At 41.5% G+C, this 21517-nt stretch overlaps 1 protein-coding gene across 2 annotated transcripts in view; it reads left to right on the top strand.

Annotated features, from left to right (window-relative positions):
* Window positions 1–265: 265 nt before the first annotated feature.
* Window positions 266–21517, top strand: part of NCAM2 (neural cell adhesion molecule 2) — a 1313898-nt gene continuing 1292646 nt past the window's right edge. The window contains exon 1 of one of the 2 annotated variants that reach the window (XM_085623062.1): window positions 266–496. In XM_085623062.1, coding sequence (XP_085479188.1) covers window positions 445–496 — 52 coding nt within the window. In that variant the 5' untranslated portion in view covers window positions 266–444. The remainder of the gene's footprint in view (window positions 497–21517) is intronic. The other variant, XM_085623061.1, reaches the window with a different exon arrangement.

The raw sequence follows: 21517 nt of genomic DNA on the forward strand, positions 1-21517 counted from the left end.
TGGCTCTGCCTCCTCTGCAGCGCCCACCCTCTCACAGTCTGCTCACTGCTGGCTCGTCTTCTCTTGCACATTCCTCGTGGAGTCTCCTGGACGCCCGGTGCCTACGCACACCGTCGGTCTCCTGCCAGGCTCTAAATCCCGCTTTACCTGCTTGGGCTCCGCACAGAGCGCGGACGAATCCCAGTCCTCGAGTGGGTGACGTGCGCGCGGAGGAAGACCTAGCTGCCTCCCGGATACATAGCGCGGCGGCGGGCGGAGTGCAGCCAGTGCGCGAGGACTGTGCTGTCGCTGCACTGCTGCTCCACTGCGCGCTTCTCCGTCTAAGCAACGGTCAAAGGGATACCAACCAACCCCGCGAGGACTCAGGTGCAGGAGCCGCACCGCCCTCACCGCCAGCACCAGCAGCCTGGACTGGGAGCTGTCCAGCACTCCCACCTCCTGAACATGACCCTCCTTCCCCTCTACCTGCTAGGATTGCTCGTCTCCAGCGGGCAAGGTAGGCGCCTTTTCTTGCATTTCCCTGCCCACTACTGGAAAACACAAACCGTAAAAAAACACACATGCAAAGTTTTTTTTTTCTTTCTATGTGAGACCGTTCTTGGAAATGTTTTTATGGAGAGATAAGAAAATGAAGAGGAGAAATGAAGAAAAGCAGATCTGCTGCAGCATTTTGAGCTAGAGGTTTTCTTCCCAGCTGAAAACAGATATCTGGCCACTGCTTCCAGCCTGAGTACTTGCAACAGTGCGTGTGTTTGGAGCTGTGTATAGGTTTTCTAATGTATCCTGCCCACAAATGCACCTCCCCGACCTCTTCCCTTGCTATCGAGTCGACCTTTGGAGATTGAGGGTGGCCCTTTGCTAAATGGTCGTTTCAGGCGCGATCTTTTCATGTCTTGTGGGAAAACGAGCCGGCAAAACTGATTGATTCTCAGATTGCAAACAAGTGGCGTTAAGCAGTGATTGGCGACCATGAATTTCGGTGCTCCCCATTCCACAGCGGGGTTTTACTTCTGCACGATCCGGCGTGTGGGGACTTTGGCATTCTGGCGCCGACTGCCAGGCGCGGACATTCGGTTTAAATAAAATATGTTTATATGTAGATGCTGGAATTTAACAGCGTGGTTCGAGAGCAGCGCTGGTGAGGAATACGGCTTAGAGCTTATATGTATGTTAAGTAGAATTCCTTTTAAATTTGTTTATTAGAAGGGCGCGTAATTACTGCTGAGGTTTTTTGTGAAAAGAGCGGGTTTTTGATTCAACTAATATATAAGCGCTTTCAGATTAGCGCTTTTCAAACACAGTGCAGTACATGTATGAAGTAGGCAAAGCACGCAGTCACACGCCAGTGCAGTTTAGAACTCGCACACACTATATGCTAAAGCAACGAGTTCTGCCATTGAGATTCCGTGGCCACGGCTTCAGGCGGAGATTGTTTAGCTGCTCTCCGGTAGGGGGCGGTATAGCACCGTCAGAGTCCTGTGCACTTGTACCATAAGATCGCCTGGCGCGCAGCGAGCCTGTCTCTTCTTCCATTCCTCAAGCACGTCTTGACATTTGTGCCGCCAATCCTCCATTTCGTCTTACTATCCTTGGCAAAGATTAACGTTGATGACACGACCGAACGCGGATGAAACCCAGACAGCTTCCAGGGATCATTAGACTCAGGGGGCTAGCATTGAGTTAAACACTATTTGTTAGGACGTGCGAACTATTTCTTTGTATCCGTATGACATATGTGTGTCGCTTTAAACACGTGGATTTTATCTTGCAATGAGGGACCTCGGAGCGATGTCGACCTGCCTTATCAGCCCCATTGGGGTCGTTATCAGGCCTGGAATCATTTAGAAAGACCACTGCCTTCGTTAAATTAGTAATGCCGGTGTTGCTGTAAGCAAGTTATCTCTCCCTCAGTTCATCAATACAGAGAAGAGGGAGAACTCTGCAGCAACACAGCACACGTGATAGACGGAACAGCACCCGGTGCAACGGCCGGCCCAGCGAAGGTGCCCCTGCCGCCCACCCCGTGTCACTTAGGGTCAGGCTCGCGGGAGGCCAGCCTCTAGCTGTTGGTCTTTCTTTGAAGAGAGGGGAAGAGAGCGGCGTCTGCACGGATTACAAGGCCAGAAACATGACATTAAAATACTTCTCGTCTGTCACGCTCCAAACGCGTTTATTCGGTTGCGCGTCAGTCACAGAAGGGACAGTAAACACGAATGAAATGTCACTAAAAGATCCATAGGAGATAGACAACACAGACAATCAACAGGAGTGGCAATATTACCCTAACTAAAAAACATATTTAACGAAGATTATTTAAACGAAACAGATCTTTTTTTTTTAAATACTAGTAGCTTATAAATCCTTAGAGCAGCAGGCGCAGGGACACCGGGTCAGAGTGGAGAGCTGTGCCTACTGCACCCAAATTGTGTCTGTGTTTTACTACAGTTGGTGGGGGTCAAGGGTCAATTTCCGTCTTCCGTTAGGGTCCTCCTAGCTCATCAGCACGAGAGCTCTAAAGTGTCGCCTATATGATGTTATGATTATTGGTGTTAAGCTCAGATGACACTAAAAACACGTCTACGCATCCGAATCGGTCCATATAGGAACAATAAAGGCGCTGTGTTCATGCTAGCATTCTTTGGTGCTGTATAACTTGTACTTTTTCAGTACTGACCCTTCTGATGTGATAGGCAGGGTGAATGTTACACGGTCTGCACTTTCTTGGTGTTTTCTGGAAGTTTGTTCTGAGTTATTTAGAGGAAGGGTGGTCTTGGGTAGTGCAGGTTGTCTGTTTGCAGGCGGCAGAGGTGTGTTCAGCTGCAGCCACTCAGAATGCATGGTTTGCCTTGGGGTATCAGACATGTTGAACAGTGGGACACTCAGTATCTTGTCTTTGCTGTTCTCTGTGGTGTTTTGTCACGAGCCTTCGCTCTGTGAAATTGAATGTACCTCAGTATGCATTCAGGAGAAGTAGAAATGCAAAATCTATGCTTCCTTTAATCTTTTAGAGGTCACCATCATAAGATATAGTACTATATATTATGGGATAACATTTTATTTTCTCTTCCGGAAATGTATATGCTAAGACGTGCAGTGTGCAATATGTTATTATTCCCACTGTTGGGGAAGAAGGGGAGACTTTTAAACACTAGACCTAATGCATCCTGTGCGTCATGACGCCCCTCCCTAACAATGGTACTAATTAGCATACTCTGTGCATCTTCATGCGTGGCCTGTACCATGGCTTTTTCCATGTCCATTTGTTTAAACAAATGTATCTAACCCAAAGAAGAATGCAAGGGGCTACATATTTGTAGTAAGTTAAGGGCACCACACTCAAGTCATAGTGTAACTACTAGAAGAGTTGTTTTCATGCATGAAGTACCTGTTTGTCTGAGACAGCAAAAGTTGATTTACTCACGTCACTTTTTTGTACTGTAGTAATAAACTCCAATTTGTCTTTTACACTGTAGTAATATATATATATATATATATATATATACACATACACGCCCACCCCCACACACCATTTACCCATCCACGCACACACATACCCCATCCAACCCACACACATACACATGCGTATATCTATACGAACATACACACACATTTGATAGCATGTAGGGCAAAAGATTTTAATGCCTTAACGCTAAAATAATCCAATAGGATGTTTGGCACTTCAAGAAAGATGCCATAAGTTCAGGTTTTACAATGTATTTATTCTCCACACGTGCAATAAGCGGAGAAGAATGGCGTGATGTATATGCAAACCAGTTTCCCTTCTCGTTGGGATATCTCAATGTGCCTTTCTGGCAGCGTCCAACACGAGTAAGCCTGCGAAAACCTGGCTCATTCGAGCCCTGTGCATCCCTCCCTCTCTGGAGTGGGCAAGAATTGTCTGCTGAAGTTCTCAATGTATTGCCGTCCAAATTTGTAAAAATATGAATGCAGGCATTATCAATGACGGGACTACATATGTCGAGGAACAGGCTCCTGGCTCTGCTAAAACAAGAACAGTCAGACTAGGTGCCAGAAGAAGCGAACCGAGAGAGGCCCTCGGGAAGTTAGCACACCGAGGAGCGGGCGGTAAAGCAAAGCTACTCTTGATTGTGGTTAGGCTTGGAGAGAAAGCAATAACAGGCTCCTGTGCGGTCCTTGCTTCTAGAAGGGCCTGAGCCGTGGAGCAGACACCGAGTGCATGAATGCACACACGGCAGCACGGAGGCCACTGTCAAAGTGCTGCGCGGACATTCCTTCACTTTTAATTCGCCCCTTTTCACGTGGAATGCGGCTCAGACCAACACGCGTCACGGGTCGCCGATGCACGTGCTCAGTTTCTGAAGCAGGGCATACACTCTTCTGAACATCAGAGTCGAACCTGTTTTTCACGCAGCCTCCGACTCTCCCCGTTGCTTCCTCTGTATTCGACTGTATAGGAGAGCCCCGAGAACCCACATTTGCCAATCTTTAAATTTCCAAATGACCAAGGTTCGATGTTCTTTACTCCGTTATCAGCTTGTGCGTCAGTGATGTTGATGCATGAACAGGCAGCCAGGAATAAACAGCCAGCACGTGTTTCGTCCTACGGCGAAATCTGCCTTCCTCAAATAGTTCCACTGTAGTTCAGTGGGTTGAATTTGAAACTGACTGCTGCTACTGAGCTACGAATATCAAGCCAGCAGCCTTTTATAGGATTGCAACCTAGGGCCTCCATGCCAAAGGATTAATGGGGATATATGGCCCCACCCAGACCGAAGTGGGCATGCAAAAAAATCACACAAATGTTCATAAACACACAGATATCAATGTGCACGTGAAACGTAAGTCCCAGATTGCTTCAGAGTGTTTTGTTAGTTAATAACACTTTGTTTTTAAATCGCTTGGTTAGAGGTTTGACCCAGTACTTACCCACATTCCATGGCCCTGTCTGGTGTACACCAAGACCCTTTGGCACAGTGTTGTAGCCGAGACAATGAGAGGCCAGCACTCAACACTGATATTAAAACAAGCTACAAATCCGTCACTGCTTCGTAGTTTGCCCTTTTCATCGGGTAACATGAGGAGTGCTGTGCTATATGGTGTGTGCTTTTTTAGGTTCGGCATGATAGAGGGCTGCCTTTCAGACATATGGTTATCAGTTCTTTCGAATGCACATAAAGTCGGTCTTGGCTTCTCCGAGAGGAGTGTTTCTGTTTCACCTCAAGCTGCAAAAAGATATTTAATAAAATATCAGGTCAATAAATAGCTAGAAATAGCAAAAGTTTTTAAGACAACCTATTAATAAACCTAAATTAAAAGAGAAAACACTTAACAGTGTAAGAGGTCTCTAAGCAAAGCTAAGCAAAAGCAGCCGAATAGTTTAAATCTTCACCAACATAGGGTTGCAGAGGGGCTGTTTTCTCCAAGACGTCCACAGACATTATCTTCACATATAAGTGTCGAATTTGCTCTTTAATTAATTTATTTATCAAATGTCCATGGTTATATTCTTTAAGGAGCAATTTGCAGTTAAGATTTTAAAATGAATGAATTCCGGCTAACATAAATGTATACATGGCATGTTATCTATGTGCTTTGATGTTAATGAGCATATTCAAACTCATTATGGTCATAATTTCATCCCATCACCACGTGGTTGTGGGTGTAATCCAGGAAAAGATGCTGACATTGCAGTTAGAAGCAGACTTCTTCACAACTAACTGTTATCCAACAAGTTGAATCTCGTTTATGCTCCTTAAGTACCAAATGCACTTGCCATACATGCTCCCTTACAAAGGGCAGTTTATGAGAATTTCAAGTGGAAAATAGGGACCCCAAAAGGACAGAGTCTCGCCTGCCCTCTGGTGGGAGAATTGTCATGTCTTTGGAGTAATGTTTGACAATTGGACTGTATGTTTATGTGTGTGTGTGTGTGTGTGTGTGTATAGCAGGGAGAGTGGCATGATTCTTCACATTATGTTGACGAAACATTGTGTCCATATGGTGACCCTCTCACATGTGTCATAGCAACAGCTGGCTATAGTTTTGCCTAAATTCTATTTTCAATATATAACATTGTCTCTTGGAATTGGAATCTGGTTTCCACTAATTGCTACGTACTTGGTTTTTTTTACATATATGTTTACGCACCAGTGATTCTGCTTTTTTTACTCCTCTTTTGTGCCAAAGGATAGGTAGCTTTCTTCGTCAGTTACTCTATTGCACAAATTCCCACGACAATTTCTCTAATAATATGTGACCCACATTTGCTGTTCCATCCTCCCTTCCACATTACTGCTCGCTGCCCAATGCAGTGAATGGAGCCCCTTTATGTAGTAGCAATCCTCTGATGGGAGTGCTGGAGACATGCGCAGTGATGACCGAGCAGGCGGTAGCACGTGCTTCTCAACCTCAAGGATATCTTAAGTTTCATCACTGAGACATTGCAATCAAGCTAGCGGCGAACGGCCTCTCCAAGGACACCGCATTGTGCATTCTTCCTGCACGCTCGTCCTGACCCACTCAAGAATTCCAACACTGCAGCGTGGGATTTGATAAACTAAAAGCAGGTTTTACAATCAATGTGCCTTAGAAAGGTAAAACGACTTAATGCAGTCTCATCTTATTCAATATATAGGATTAGCTGTAAGACTGTTAGCCATGGACTGCTGGCAACAAAAACTGCTTTGATAGGAAAAGCCACTGGTCCCAATCTATTTAATAGTGACTGCAAGCATGGGTACTGGGTCTCTCAATATCACCTTCCTTGAGTAAGGCTGACTATTGCTTGTGAGCAGCTCTGATAGTTTATAAAAATATGAAAAAATAACACTTGATCTTATGAATTTTATTAAGGTGAATAATCACTATTTCTCAGATTTGAAGCCTGATCCTATGTATGCAGTGCTACAGGATTGAGAATACCTGCACACGATTGACTCAAATTTCGTACTAGAGTTTCCATTATGTGATCATTCATACAATCCACAGACCAGTGTGGTGAGTTACTTCGGATCACATCATGCATATAGCTTTACAATGTGTATTGTAAAAATCCTGCTGTAGCAACAAGGTTCTACAAGTAAGATTACGAACCTGCCTTTTCGAGTTTTTGTTGATCCCATCTGATGGTTTAGTTGTCCATCATAGTCTTTTCTCTAATTAGTGTCATTCCTGTTGGCATAGAGGTCAGTTATTGCAAGGTGTGTCAGTTAGACCTCCCCACGTGTGTTTCAGTGAAAGTGACTTGCACATTCTTGTACGGCAAATGAATGTCGCACATTCTGAATCAGTCAGATGCACTTGGAAAGCTGAAATATATGGCAGCCCTAAAATATATACCTTTTAGCTTTTAAACTTCTGTTTTTTTATACTGTCCAGAAGTAGCAAAAAAAAGAGAATGTCGTGCTATCTATAGTCCATATATTTGGTATCTATACATGTCAAACATGATCAAACATTAACGCACTGTCTAGATAAGCGCACACAGGGGTGTGGACAGGAATTTTATGTTATGTTATGTTGAAATATTTATAGAATGCTCATTAGAGGGGCTTTTTGGTGCCAAGCACAACCCAACATGTAGCAATGGCTTAAGGAATGCGTTGCCCTTGTGACACCTTGCATGACTCAAGGGCAACGCAATCCTTTCATAAATCTGGCCCCAGGTGTCTTGCCCCCCTGATGTCGTCTTTTCCTTCTTCCATATTCAGCTTAGGGGGAACTGATGATTGTTAGATGCAACCAAAGAGACAAGCAAAGCTACCGACATTTAAAAGCATTTTCCCCCTAGGGTGTCACAATAGCAAAATGCCTCATATTGTTATGTCTTTTATTGCATTTCGAGCTGCTGTACTTTGCACTTCTTTCATCGGTGACAAAAGGTGACTTCTGACAGAAGGAAGAATGCTCGGTGTACTCACACTGTCAGTGCTTAAATGAAAAAACATAATTGCAGGTACTCACCAAATTGATTTGTAGACTAGGGGTTGGGTTTGGGGGCAGGACTATGGGCAGTGCTAAGGGGCGTGTCCAGGAGCACATATTTAATTTTATTGAGATTTTCTTGGTGTGCAAATGTGCATAATGATACAGAAGCATTTTTGGTATATTCATTTTGTCGTTATACGTACAAAAGGGTGCATTTAATATTATCTTACAAATTTTATGTGTATAGTTTTCCTCTTTACAAGGCACATGAAAGATATTTTGAATTATTACATTCTGCATAGTACTGAAGAGTGACCTCACTTTAAGAAAGACACCTTGAAAATGAAACACCATGATCCTATTCTATTTAAAAATAAAAAAGCCTCATCTGTTTAAAATCATTATAATAGATCTATAGTACCCAGTGCTCACAAATGTCAAACCACCTTACACCAACCATGTTATCTTTAAGTAGGTTACTCCACCCTATGGCCTTAATATTAGCCAGCGGAATTGTCACTCTTTTGTCATTAAGATGAAACACAAATTAATTATTACAAAACTGCCTTTGAGAAAATTTGGCAATAGAAGTTTTCTCATAGAAGTTATAGATTTCAGTAAACTGACTCTAGTTTTCCTCGAACTACTGGCGGCTATTAAACAACAAAATGGACACTTTTAAAGTGAAATCTGATGAAAACTCCTATAGAAAAGATTACAGATTGAAAAAAACCCTGCCTGTGATTGAAATCATGCCTCACCTTCACTCCTGCATTTGCCAGATCCCCTAAAGCAACTTATAGCCTTCAAAGATTTCCCTACTCAGGCCATTGTATGTATGTAATCACATCCCGGGTTTGAAAGCTGGGCATCAACCAATGTTGAAATGGCCCATTTTGTTATTGAGGCATAAAAATGAGCACCACAGTGAAAAGAAACACCATCATCTTTTAAAAAAAGCCAAGCCGACCTGTTATAAATGCACCTCCCACTCTCCAGGCAGAGGAGGCCCTTAATATTGGTCCGTCTCTGAATTTTCTAGATATTTTTCTTGCCTTCAGCCGCATAGAACAATAGAAGTGGGATTCCCATGGTAGAACACTTAAATCACATATGACTTGCACAAGCTATTTTCCTGAACATTTTTGGGAAACGTTTAACTATGGTAAACTCTCTTGTCTCATTGCTACCTAGCAGACATCACCCAGCCGCTCCTAGATGCCTCAATGCTCGAATTAGCGCAGTGCAAGTTATCACTCGATTATCAGAGTGCTGTATGAAAACAGGCCGACGCGTTGTCAGCTGTGTTGCTCTTCTTTCAGTGCATACCCATTTCCTTTCTGCATCACTGCCCCGTGAGTACCGGTACTCTGTTTGCCCAAGGAGAAGGTCCGGTACTCAAGGGCAGAAAATTCAGAAGTGCCGGTACTTGGTACTGGTGAGTACAGGCCCATTTATAGCACTGCACTCTGTAAAAAACACAGTCAAAAAGCTCTCGATCGTGCTCCACTTGCTAGGATCAGCTGTGCTACAGCTCCAGTACTCTGACTGCGTATCATTTGATTTATATATCCTGTTGGCTCAACAGATAAATCTCTTTAGAAAGCACGGTTTACCGCTTCTGATGTCTGAGTTTGAATGTTGCTTCAACTTTTTTTATGGGGGGGTACGGTAAAGAGTGATATACTTAGTCTTAGCCTTGCATGGCATCACTCCATGGGGCAGAGGTGAGTGTAGGCTGACTAGCAAAGGAATTGAAGGAAAACATTCACTTCAACAACAAATTCCTTTGCATAGAGAAGCTCAGAAGGATCTCGCACATTTGATATGTTCTGTGAGGCACACATGCAGTGCATCACTTGTTTTGAGAAATATACACATGTCCTATTATTAAAGACTACATGAGGGAGACATTAATTATTGATGCAAAGCCCAGTTTGACTAACTTGGGCTTTGAATTCAAACCCATGGGTATTTTCAATGAATTGTGCAGCGCAAAACACCTTTTGTGCTGGATGGTAAATACCCTTGTGAGAATTTGTATCGATTTATGTCACTTTGCAGTGGGTGAGGCTGTAGTAAATCTGGACAAAATAGTTGTGTACCATAGACTATTCTTCACTGCATTAGATCTTTATATACTTTACAATGATAGTTGTGAAACCCTTTTATAGCATTCTTTGAATGTAAGGCTTTAGAAGAGGAGACACAAACCGAGGGTGGAGTCTTGACTGAATCACCCTATCAATGTGGCATTTGAAGAAAAATGCATTTCATTGCTGTAGTTCTACTTTATGTAAGTTTGAGAATCTTGGGGTACATTTTAAGGAATTCTAAATTTTGCATGTTGTCTTTTCTCCTCTTGTTCTCTTGTTTTGGTTAATTTTGTTACACAGACACACAGGCGCACACACCAACACATGCACACTCACTCATAAATTTACGTTCACATTGTGGGTTATTTGGATTATCTAGTTATTAGAATTTAGTCTTTATATTTAAATATTAAAAAGAAAGTACTGTTGGAAAAACTACTTGCTCACAAGTGCATTTTTAATTTGTATTTTATTGCTAACTCTGGTAACGTTCTTCAATATTCTCTTCTGTGTGCACATTTCATATATCTCTGCTGTCCTACTTGACTTCACCTCAGTCTCAAATCTATTCCAATCATTGCTGTATTTCCCTTTCTTGAATAAAAACCTCATATAAAAATCACCAAATCTTCCATTTACTCCAGCTCTCATTTGACAAAGCTGAGACAGCCCACTATGCTGTAGCATTACCTTCTGTAAAATAACTGCCTTTCCTATGTATGCATTGCAAATTGTGTTGAATAATAAGGTCATAGAGTAGAATTCCGTCACAAACTTGATAGATACGCCATCTGACATATTAGAAGTGCATTTTTTCCAAAGGCTCTTGTACTATGGCCCACCGGATATCCGTTACTTTTGCCATGGAGTATCCTGTCTGATAATCTCTGTATCAGGCCACACATTAGCAAATCTTGTGATTAAAGTTGAGTGAAGAGGACAGATAGACAACCTTTTGTTTTTCCATGTGTGTGTCAATCTGTAACAGTGAGAAAAACGAGAGGTCATATGATCAACAAAGGTATGTTTGTGGGCTTCACAGGACCAGTACATGTCTACAACAAATAGCTATGGTCTAGAGTGCATGCAGATAATACCCCGTCGATATGAGAGTGAGAAGTATCCAAAGAGCGAGATGTATCACAATGGGTGCACAGTGAACATTTAGCGCTAAAACACAACGAAAACAGAGAACACAGGAAATTCCTGATTGTGGAGAAAAGGGGGGAGATATTAATATCCTATGAGCACCCGGACCTGGTGCCAGCCACAGTCCTGTGACAATAACCAAGGGGCTTACCTAGACGTTTAAAAACAGGAATCCTGCAAACTTATCCCTTGAACCACAGACTGAGAACATGATGCAACATATGGTGCATTCCAAGTGACCAGATACCATTAACTGTTATGTTTAGAGTTACTCTTCTATTACCTCGATAGTGAGAGTACACCGGTTAAGAAAAATTGAATTTTTATTTCCAGATCCACCCACCAATCTAGAAAGTGTATTGTATGGCAAACATTAACAAATACGGCATTGTTGCCTGAATTGATATACAGAAATATGTAGATTTATGTTACGAGCCAAATGTACCATGATATACTGGAACATAAAATAAACAGATAAAAAAAGAAGTATCCGAGTGAATAAGATACATTTATTGAAACTATGTTGAGAGATTGATTTTCACTCTATGTTGAAAGCAAATTAGCACATTTTTTAAAAATCAAATCTACAACTCAAGCACCTAATTTGTTGTATTTGGTTTACGGTTATTGCTTTAAGATAGTTTGTTTAAGTTATTTTTATGAAATTTAGATTCCTATATGATCAGATTTTTATAACCTTTTAAATTAAATTTCATTTCTCCATTGCATCATACCAACGGTATAAAAAAATACACATTCCATGCCGAGCAATGCAAGCTGCAGACTTGGTAAGATAGTAGATAACAGATGGGCAAACTGACAAAATGATGTCTATGAGACTTAATACACTGGAAATGTGTGAATTTCGGATGACTGAATTGACAGATTACTCACAAAGGCAAATAGCTCCATGGAAGCTTCTCATATAGACACAAGCTAAGTTAGTCTGTAAAAAATGAGAGCATTGATCAATATACAGAAACACTAGTGGGCCTTCCCTGTGTATTGACAGATGATTTGTGAAAGGATATTACATGTATACAGACTAAGATTGACAAACATATGTAATTTATTTCTCACAGTTTCTGAATAGCTACATATCTGCCTAAAAAATACTGTAACATAAGATACAGAAAGTGCTTTAAATGTCCTCATTCTAACAGGATGCATGAAAGAATGGAGCATTTCACAAGATGTTTTTTAAAGTAAAAAATACAAATTAGAATGTGAATGTTTTTCACATTAAACACTTTCCAAAACTCTGATGATTGCTAATTGCAAATCTGTTTAGGAAAAATGTATGTTTTTCATTAATTAGATACACAATTGTAAATCTTACTGAGGCTAAGGCTCCATGCCTGCAGGTGTACAAAATTTTAATGACTCAGATTTCAAGGCTAAATATATATTTAATCAGAAATATAATAACACACTAATTGGTATGTAACAGGAGTTGGCTTTAGGTACCTGTCTCATCTCTGAAATGACGATGCACTTTCCCCCACAAGCAATGCTTTGAGTGAGCTGAATTCAAATATATATTCAGTTAGAGCTGCCTGCCAGCTATAGTAATCTGCCATTCATCGAGCCTCATTAAAGTAACTCATGGTGGAAGTTGCCAGACCCATCAGGATTAAAATTAATGAGGGAAAACCCAAGGCCTGTTCATTTTCCTCTAGAGACTCTAGCTTCTCAAAGCTGCTGAAATCTCCAAGAAAAAATGCAGAGAAATAACACAGGGAAATCGAATGAGATAAATCTGACACCAGAATTATTTTCCGTTTCTTAGTGGAAACTCTTGCTCCACCTCATAATGATCTGGTTGTTCCAATCCATGCAAGTCCTACCTGCTAGTGACAGTGACTGCGGGGCCTGAATTACTGGTCCTGTAACCAGGGATTTTGCAATGAAGCCCATAGACAAAAATAGATGAAAACACATACCATTGTATAGGCTCATATTAAACAGAAAAGTCAACAAACTAGAGTGATTGATTGAAAAGGCTCTTACATAATGTTCAATTAAAAATAGAAAAGTCCTTATTATAGAAATGATGGCAACACATTTCCAAAAAATGGGAGGTTGAGCATTTTGTCTCATTATAGAAACAGCTTTGGTTTTACTTGGTTGTGTTACACATGTCAAAACGTCGCCAAACTGCTGTAAAGTGAAAGAAGAATCACTTTCTTTTATTTAGGATATAGATCATCATTAAGAATTAGCCAGGTCAATGTGTTTTTAAAATAAAAATATCTCAGCTCTCTTGAAAATACTGACTTTGTGGTACTTTTAGATGTAATTTGTTTGCTGAACGAGTTAGAAAACTGAGTTTAACTTATTTACATCCTTGAAAGTAGCATACTTCATGTGTCCTCATAGTTGGTGGCAAAGGCTTCCTAACAAATGGAAAACTAGCTCATCCTTGTTTCGCGCATATAGTGATAATGCTAATTTCTAAGTATTATAATGCTGGATCTACCGCTGATTTTAACCTATGTTTCGACTAGGAGGTGGGCATCACCGATTGTATTCCACAGTAAGACAAATATTTATGGTCTAGACTTCTTAATTAATAAGCCAACTCCTAAGGCTGTACATTTATTAGACCTATCTATTCATCTATTAAGATGATTAAGATGGGAGAGCATTTCAAAGTCACATGGAGCTATCATGTCACCATTTCTTTTAAAATCCCTAACATGATTACAATGGGGAAGTTAAAATTAGAAACTACTAAAAATGTTCTCCTGAGCTTTACTTGCTAAAGATTTGGCAAATTACTCTGACATTAGAAGTCAATGATCTAGTTGCTCTACCTAGAATCTCTCTCTCCTGAAACAGGGAATACTTCAAACAAACTGTCTGTAGCAACCTATGGTTTACCCCTGAATTAGTGTCCATGAAATAAGTCTGTGCCAATATGAGATTAAATGGTGGAGGACTTACGACAAGGTAGCCGAATGATAGTTTAAGGAATTTGCTAGAATCTCTAAAGAAAAGATCACATCTGCAATAAAATGTATTTTTCAGATAGAATTATGAATTAACTAAATTTTGCTGCAGCAATCATTGAATTGTAGTCAAACTTCAAGATCCTCATTCACAAACAGTACCTCCATCACATACAGAGGATTGGTGCAATCAGCTTACAACATATGTTGTTGAACGTTGACCCTCAGTTTATTATTAGTACCACACCTATTGGGGAGAGTCGTTTGAGTTTTACATTTCCTTAGTTTACATAAGTATGATGGACACTCTCTGTAGTATGTGTGCATCTTGTTTACCAAAAGACCCACCCCTTGCCAAAGGTCCTAAATCTATCATTTTCTTAAACACGGTATTGATTTTCCGAATCTTTTATTGGAGCCTAAAAAATGTCAGGTACCCATCTCTTGGAAAAAAGCTCTGCTCATACCTTTATTACAAAAACTTAATCTTGATGCCAAGCTGTTGACTAATTACCGTCCAATTTCCATTTTAGTACTTTTCAAAAATGTTCTAGAGAAATGGGTTTATCCTTAACTGTTAAAGTTTGTTGAAAGCTTCAAATTGTTAACTTTGTTTTAAGCTAAGTTTAGACCCAGTCGAAACACAGAGATGGTCGCAATCTTAGAAAAGGGTGAACATAAGGGAGGTGAGTGTTCTCGTCATCATTCTTTCCACTGCCTTCGATAGCATCAACCATGTCGGCCTCATTTGCAACCTAGATAACAAAGGTATGGGGTTGAATACTCAAATAAATCCAATCCTTCCTTGATAAGAGAAGTCAAACTGTTGCAAGTACTCCTTTTTATTCTAAGTCCAAAACTTTAAATTTCGATGTGACTCAAGGTTCTATTATTTCTCATTACTGCTTAATATTTATCTGTCACTTGGTATTGGCCCTCCATGATATAGGAATTACTTCTATTTGCTTTATTAATTTTCAGTTTGTTGAGAATGCACACATATTATTTAATAGAAAATTTGAGACCATTTGAAATATATATGCTGGTCAATAAGCACTTTAAAATCATTAAGTGCCGCAAGATGATAAGATCACATTCTCGATATCTGTGACTGACAAATCGAATGTGCTAAGAGTCCCATTACCCCCCACCACCTTTTTTGCATTCAAGCCATATATTCATATAGGACATTTCCGATGGGAAAAATCAAGAGAGGCTAGTTATCGGTTTTTCCATTGATAGTAAGTAGATAATCCATCTTCTATATGTATGCTGATGACACCCAGTTTGTATTTAGTTTGAATAAACTTCAAGATTTCATTTCTTATGCATGTCATGATCTTTAAAATGTTCTGTGTTGCACAAGATGTTGGATGTCAGTAAATGTTCAAAAATTGAATCTATCAAAAACGTAACTTTTGTTAGAACCTAATAATGCACAAATCCCCAATTCCCTGGACTGGCTGCTTGAAATGTAGACTTGTTCCATCCCTTCAAAATCAGTCAGAATTTTGGGAATAATCATTGATTGCAGATTTGTCACTTACAAAACAAGCAGTGTGTGTATTCAAAATGTTTATTTCGCAATTAAAATCTGTAAACGCTCTGATTCCCGTTTTAGAGGAAATTCTGCAGATCCCAGTCAAATGTGGAACAATTCTATCCACACTGGTTTAAGGAAACATGATCTAACTAATTATATCCAAAGCATGATACAACAACTACAAATGTTACATATTGTGACTGGGCTTTTGATCACCAAAGTTCTGAGAAGAGCTCCATTATCTCCAGTTCACTGTAAACTACTCTGGCTTCAGATAAAAGAGAGTCCATTTTAAATCAGCAGGTGTAATCCTTTGAGTATTTTACTTGGATATTGCTGAGTTTCTGGCTTAGAATTTGGAATGGTACTCCCCCCACCAGCCGCGGTCGGTAGTAGGAGTAACTGCAGGGCGGTGGCGTGGGGAGGGGGAAGGGCAGGGTGGGGGTAGTAAACTATGGATTAAGGAGGTTTACAGGTAAATTAACATATACATTAATAAAACGAATTTTGTTGCGTGCACTGCATCCCCAAATGCGATGCTATGCACGCAACGAAATTCGTTTTATTAATTTATATGTTAACTTACCTGTAAACCTCTGAAATCCATAGTTTACTACCCCACACCCTGCCCCTCCCCCTCCCCACGTCACCGCCCTGCAGTTACTCCTACTACCGACCGCGGCTGCCCCCCACTGCATCTTAAAATCGAGTCAACAATACTTGGCTAATATAACTAAAATGGCCAAAACAAATGTCCAGGCCTTTTTTAGTGGAAGTGGCCAAACTGTGGAACTTCCTCCCATTGCAGCTTTGTGCAGAATCCAAACCTCTTAAATTTAAAAAAGCAAATAAAACCTTTCTCTTTTAACATAATTTGTAAGCTTTCTATGTGCTTTGATATGGCACAGTATAGAGCCAAGATATTTCAGTGATAGGGCACTATGTAAATACCTGCTCATATATCATAGATCTCGGATTTATGCCATACACCTGTAGATTATTGTTAGCTACTTTGATGCCTGTTCTAATCTGCCATTTGGCTATTAGAAAATAATACAATGCAATATACTTGCTGCAAATCTTTTTAAAAAAATGGTGGTATGGATGTTGGAAAGTAGGGGATGCTATTAAAGATAAGAAGTGTCTAAAGATCTTATAATGTGAGAGACCCAGTGAAGCTGACTTCAAGGATCAGAAAGGCTGAGCTGCAACTATAATAGGTGGAGTAGTTTAATAATGATGTCGAGTTCACTGGGGCCCTCCTTTGAATCGGCTGACTTATAACAGAATCTCTTTTTAACTTCGGCTGAGGCCTAAAAAGGGATGTATTGAGCAGGATTTAATGGAATGTCACAAGGGGGCATTGGAACGACATGCTGCTCTTTGAACACAGCTTAAGGCGGGAAGGAATAAGTCAGCCTTTGTTAAGGTATGCATGTGGTCTGACAGAGGTTCACTAGGAGTCATTAGTTTGTCTAGAGATTTGATGAAATGGACCTTTCCCCTTACTATTTAAACTTTCTGCTTTTTAGTTGGTAACTATTTTAATGATACGCATTTAAAATACATTTTAAAATCTATTATTTAATTGATGTGAGCTAATCAAGACACAATTCCATTCCAATAACACGGAGGGTGAGTGTCCTTGATTCAGACTGAAGAGAAACAAGCAAACACATTTGGTAAATGAATACCCAGGAACTCCACCTTGTTACAGAGTGCAGACATGTTCCCAGCGTTCGCATCAGTTAAACAAAATGGGGCAGATTTACAAGCCCCGTGCGCCACTTTTGCGCCGCCGTGGCATCACTTTTGTGACACAGCGGCGGCGCAAAGCTAGCGCCATGTTGCGACAGATTTACAACGTGACGCATCTAGGAAGATGCGTCACGTTGTAAAGCCCTGCGCCACATTAAACCCGTGTCAGATTTAATGTATGCAGGGTGGGCGTTACGTCGAAAAAAGCCTTGGAAAAGTGACGCAGTGAAATCTACAAGATTTCACACAGTCACTTTTCCGACGATGGTGCGTCAAATCCTTAGGCCTGCTTCAAGCAGGCGTAAGGCGTGACGCACCATGTTAGGGATAGGCCATGTTGGAACAGTGCTGGTGTTGTGTCGCGCTTGCGACACAACTTCAGCACTGCGCCAACCTTACGCCGGCAGATGCGTCATGCATCTGCTTGTCCTTGCGCCACGATGCACCGCATTGTAAATACAGCGCATCTGCGGTGGCGCAAGGGCAAACTTGCGTGACTCATCTTCCCTGGCGCATCCCTGCTTATTTGCAGGGATGCGCCAGGGAACGTAAATCTGCCCCAATATATATTGGCTTTTTTATAGTGGGTTTAGTAATATGCCAGAATGCCCTAAGCACTCATTTAATGTAAGTATATAATCATTTTGTGGCTGCATTTGACCCACCCAGCAGGCATGCGATCAGAGGTCATAGGATTCACCGGAAATGAGCGCTTTTCTCTGAATGTAACGAATTTCATATATGAATCTTATTGTTATTCACATGCAATGGTTTATATAGTGTGTCATTGTGTTTAGCATGTTATATCAAAAGACAGCTCTACGTCAATGCGGAGCTGAAAGCCATTCTCCTGAGAAGCAGAGGCCTCATTGATGAATGAGAAAAAGCTGTCTGTGGACGGGGTTCTCTTGCGATTATCAGTCAGGAAAGAACTCGTCAGTTTTTTTAAAACTGTCTGCACGCATGACCATTTATCTGCTACATTCAGAAATGAAATACATTCCTCTGCACCAGTGACCTTTCACGACACATAATGTTACACTTGTCTCTTCTCAAGAGCAACACAGTGCGTTTGTCGGCAGTGAGGGGCTGGTAGCCCATCAAAACACGGTCATGGCATTTATTGACAAATAAGTAAGGCTTTTCATTCTACAATATATCATACATAAAAAAATATAGCATAGTGTGATTATCAATATTGGTGAAGGCCCTGTGTGAGATGCAGGGCAAACACTCTGAAAAAAGAAGTGGGGGACTAACCAAGTAAGGCAGTGTGCAAGTGACATTGCACGTGGCATCACAGGAAGTGGTTTTACTGGAGGTGACATCACAAGAAGTGACAGCAGATATTAAGACCTCACACATATGTTTATCAGGTATATCATGAGTCCATTAAAGCGCATTATGAGATTTAACAAATTAGATTTGTAGTTGGGGTTGTGCCAAAAACGTAGCACAATCCCGACACATAATCTGGGTCTCAACTAATATATATTCTTTTAAAAACCCTGCCACAAAGAAATTGGCAACTATGAAAGCATGGTAGTAGATCTGTTCTGCTTAATTGGTTGCAAAGTCTGCATTTTGAAATATTTTGTGGGATTAAGGCATCGGCTGCAGAGGTGCACAGGAATTCTCAGGAAATAGTAATAATGGTAAGATCTCTGGCGGTTATCACTTTTGCAGGAGAGATCTGATTTTTTTCTAGTCCCAGATTGAATCAAAGTAGCTTATGGAGTTAGTGTGTCTCCTGCAAAGCACATCATGTAACATGCAGATGAGAGATTTTTATTTTATGTAGATAGGCAAGTGGGTTACTGTTTTGAAGACAAAGATACTTTTGCTACTTGCAGTTCATAAATTGTAATCCTTCTAATATAACTCAGTGAACTATGAAGTGCATGTGACTACTACACCTTGTAAAAACAGGAGAGAAAGGGCCCCGAGGTAGGGATAAGCAGGCAGGTTAATCAGGGGAAAATGGCACACTGAAGTATACACAAGGTATCCTGCCTGGCAGGATACCTCGTGTATACTTCAGTGTCCTACACCTTGTAACCTTTACTGTCTCAAGTAATACATCTTGTACATTAATGTACACACAAACATGAATTATTGTCAATGTATAATGTGTATGTTACATAAAGAGCTCTGAAACCTGCATTGGGATGCATAGCGCTATAAAAGAAATAAAATAGTGCTGTTGAAATTGTTATTTGTGTAAATACCGGGACAGACCAACACACCTGACATTCTCATAGTGCCTGCACTTATATACAGGGACTGAACAAATTCAAAGGCATGCATCTCATAAGTATCTGTGAAGAGGTAACAAGATGTGTGTTTCTATTTCCCATCCGTTGCATTTACATTATGGGGCCGATTCCGATCTGGGTCGGAAGTGCACCGAACGTGATCCGGCCAAACAACGAGCCGTACGCGTGTTTTCTGGCCGACTCGTACAGCTGTACTAGCGAGCAAGTACGATGTGGGCTACGTGAAATTCACCGACCGAGTCGTTTCCAGGTCCGAACCGCCAGGCACGGCTCGGTCGGAAGCTAACCGTGGCGTGCAATGGATGCGATTTACGACCGATCTAGTACGATGCACACCTCGGACAGCCTGTGCGAGCCGGAGTGTCCGGCTCACAGAACGCCCGGGTGGTTGCCTTTGGGGGTCCGCGTCGGACACCCTGACACCCACAGCCCTACGACTCAGACAGAGGGGGAGACCCATGGGTCTCCCCAACCCAGGCATGTATGGTGCGGATGGCACAGATGCGTACCCACTGTAGGGGGCGCACTTGTCCGCGACATACCCATTCAGTCAATGGGAGCCCATGTACACATCATACAACCGGCTCCCATTGACTTCTATGGGAGTCTGACCGAACCGAGTCCGGCAGCATAAGGCCACATCATACTTGCTTGGTCGGATTGCAGGCCTCCGGCTCGGTCGGAAAACACTCCAGATCTGGCTCGGTCGGAGTGCTTTCTGACCCGGATCAGAATCGGCTCCTAAGTGTGAGGGTCCAGGCCACCTCCAGTCAGGATTTTCGATCAAAAGGAGGCCTGATGGCCCCTTAACTTCAGCCTTTATCTTTGGCCCAGTTGGAGGTAAAAATAGGCCCCCCACGCAGACCGCATGGTGCTGCTGGGAATGGAAAGCAGACAATGCTCAGGTGCTGCTGAATGTGTCCCGGTGTCTCAAAATGACACCAGCATAAGTTCAGCATATTTCTCAGGGGCCCCAACTTCTTGGCAGGGTGGACAGCGTCCACCCTGTGAAAATAGTGGGTGGATGCTGTGAATGTCCATGTACTCTGACTTGTGCCCTGGTAAGATATGACAAAATCTTGCCATTTTTGAAGTACAAATGTGACATATTTGCAGATAATTTTATCTCTTGTACATCAGCACTGTTTGGTGTAATCTTTGTATATTTTCCCATTACCTTATTGTCACAAAATATTCACAAAACGTGTATGTAAATGTACCATCACATACTTTTTTTCTGTAAGTTTGATTCAAAATTTAGGCTGACAAAATCTTAAATATTCATATAAGTCTGGATTCACAAAATGGGGCAGTGCTTTTGCTCAAGTCAATTCCCCCCTCACAACTATGCTGCAACTGTTTACTGGCTCTTAATCTCTCTTTCCGCAATGGGACCTGTTAGTTGGAGGCGTGACCACGGATTATGTCCTCACAAATCATGGCTGGATCTCCTCTCATGGCACACTAGAGCAGCTAGTGCCCATTCACTGCTCTAGTATACCTAGGCCCCTATGACATGCGGAACATTGAAGGAACGTCAGAAACATGTTAATGTCAACAGTTTCAATCCACTTCACACCTGTTACCCCTTAAGAGTGGTTTGAACCTTTGCAGACATTTTCCGAGCTTGCGCATTTCAATGCATTCAGTTACAGATTTTTACTCCAAATTTAGCGTTTGAGATGGGTCTTGGGATGCTGGTCAATGTCACTATTGCCCTCTGTATGGATTCCACATTTCACTATGCCAGGTTGTACGAAAGCAGGACTGAGGAAATTAATGGATGCCAAAATCTTGAAACCAGTGGAACATGCTTGCTCTCACCACTTGCTCTAC

The sequence above is a fragment of the Triturus cristatus genome, chromosome 8, assembly GCF_964204655.1.
Source record: "Triturus cristatus chromosome 8, aTriCri1.1, whole genome shotgun sequence".
Classification (NCBI taxonomy): Eukaryota; Metazoa; Chordata; class Amphibia; order Caudata; family Salamandridae; genus Triturus; species Triturus cristatus.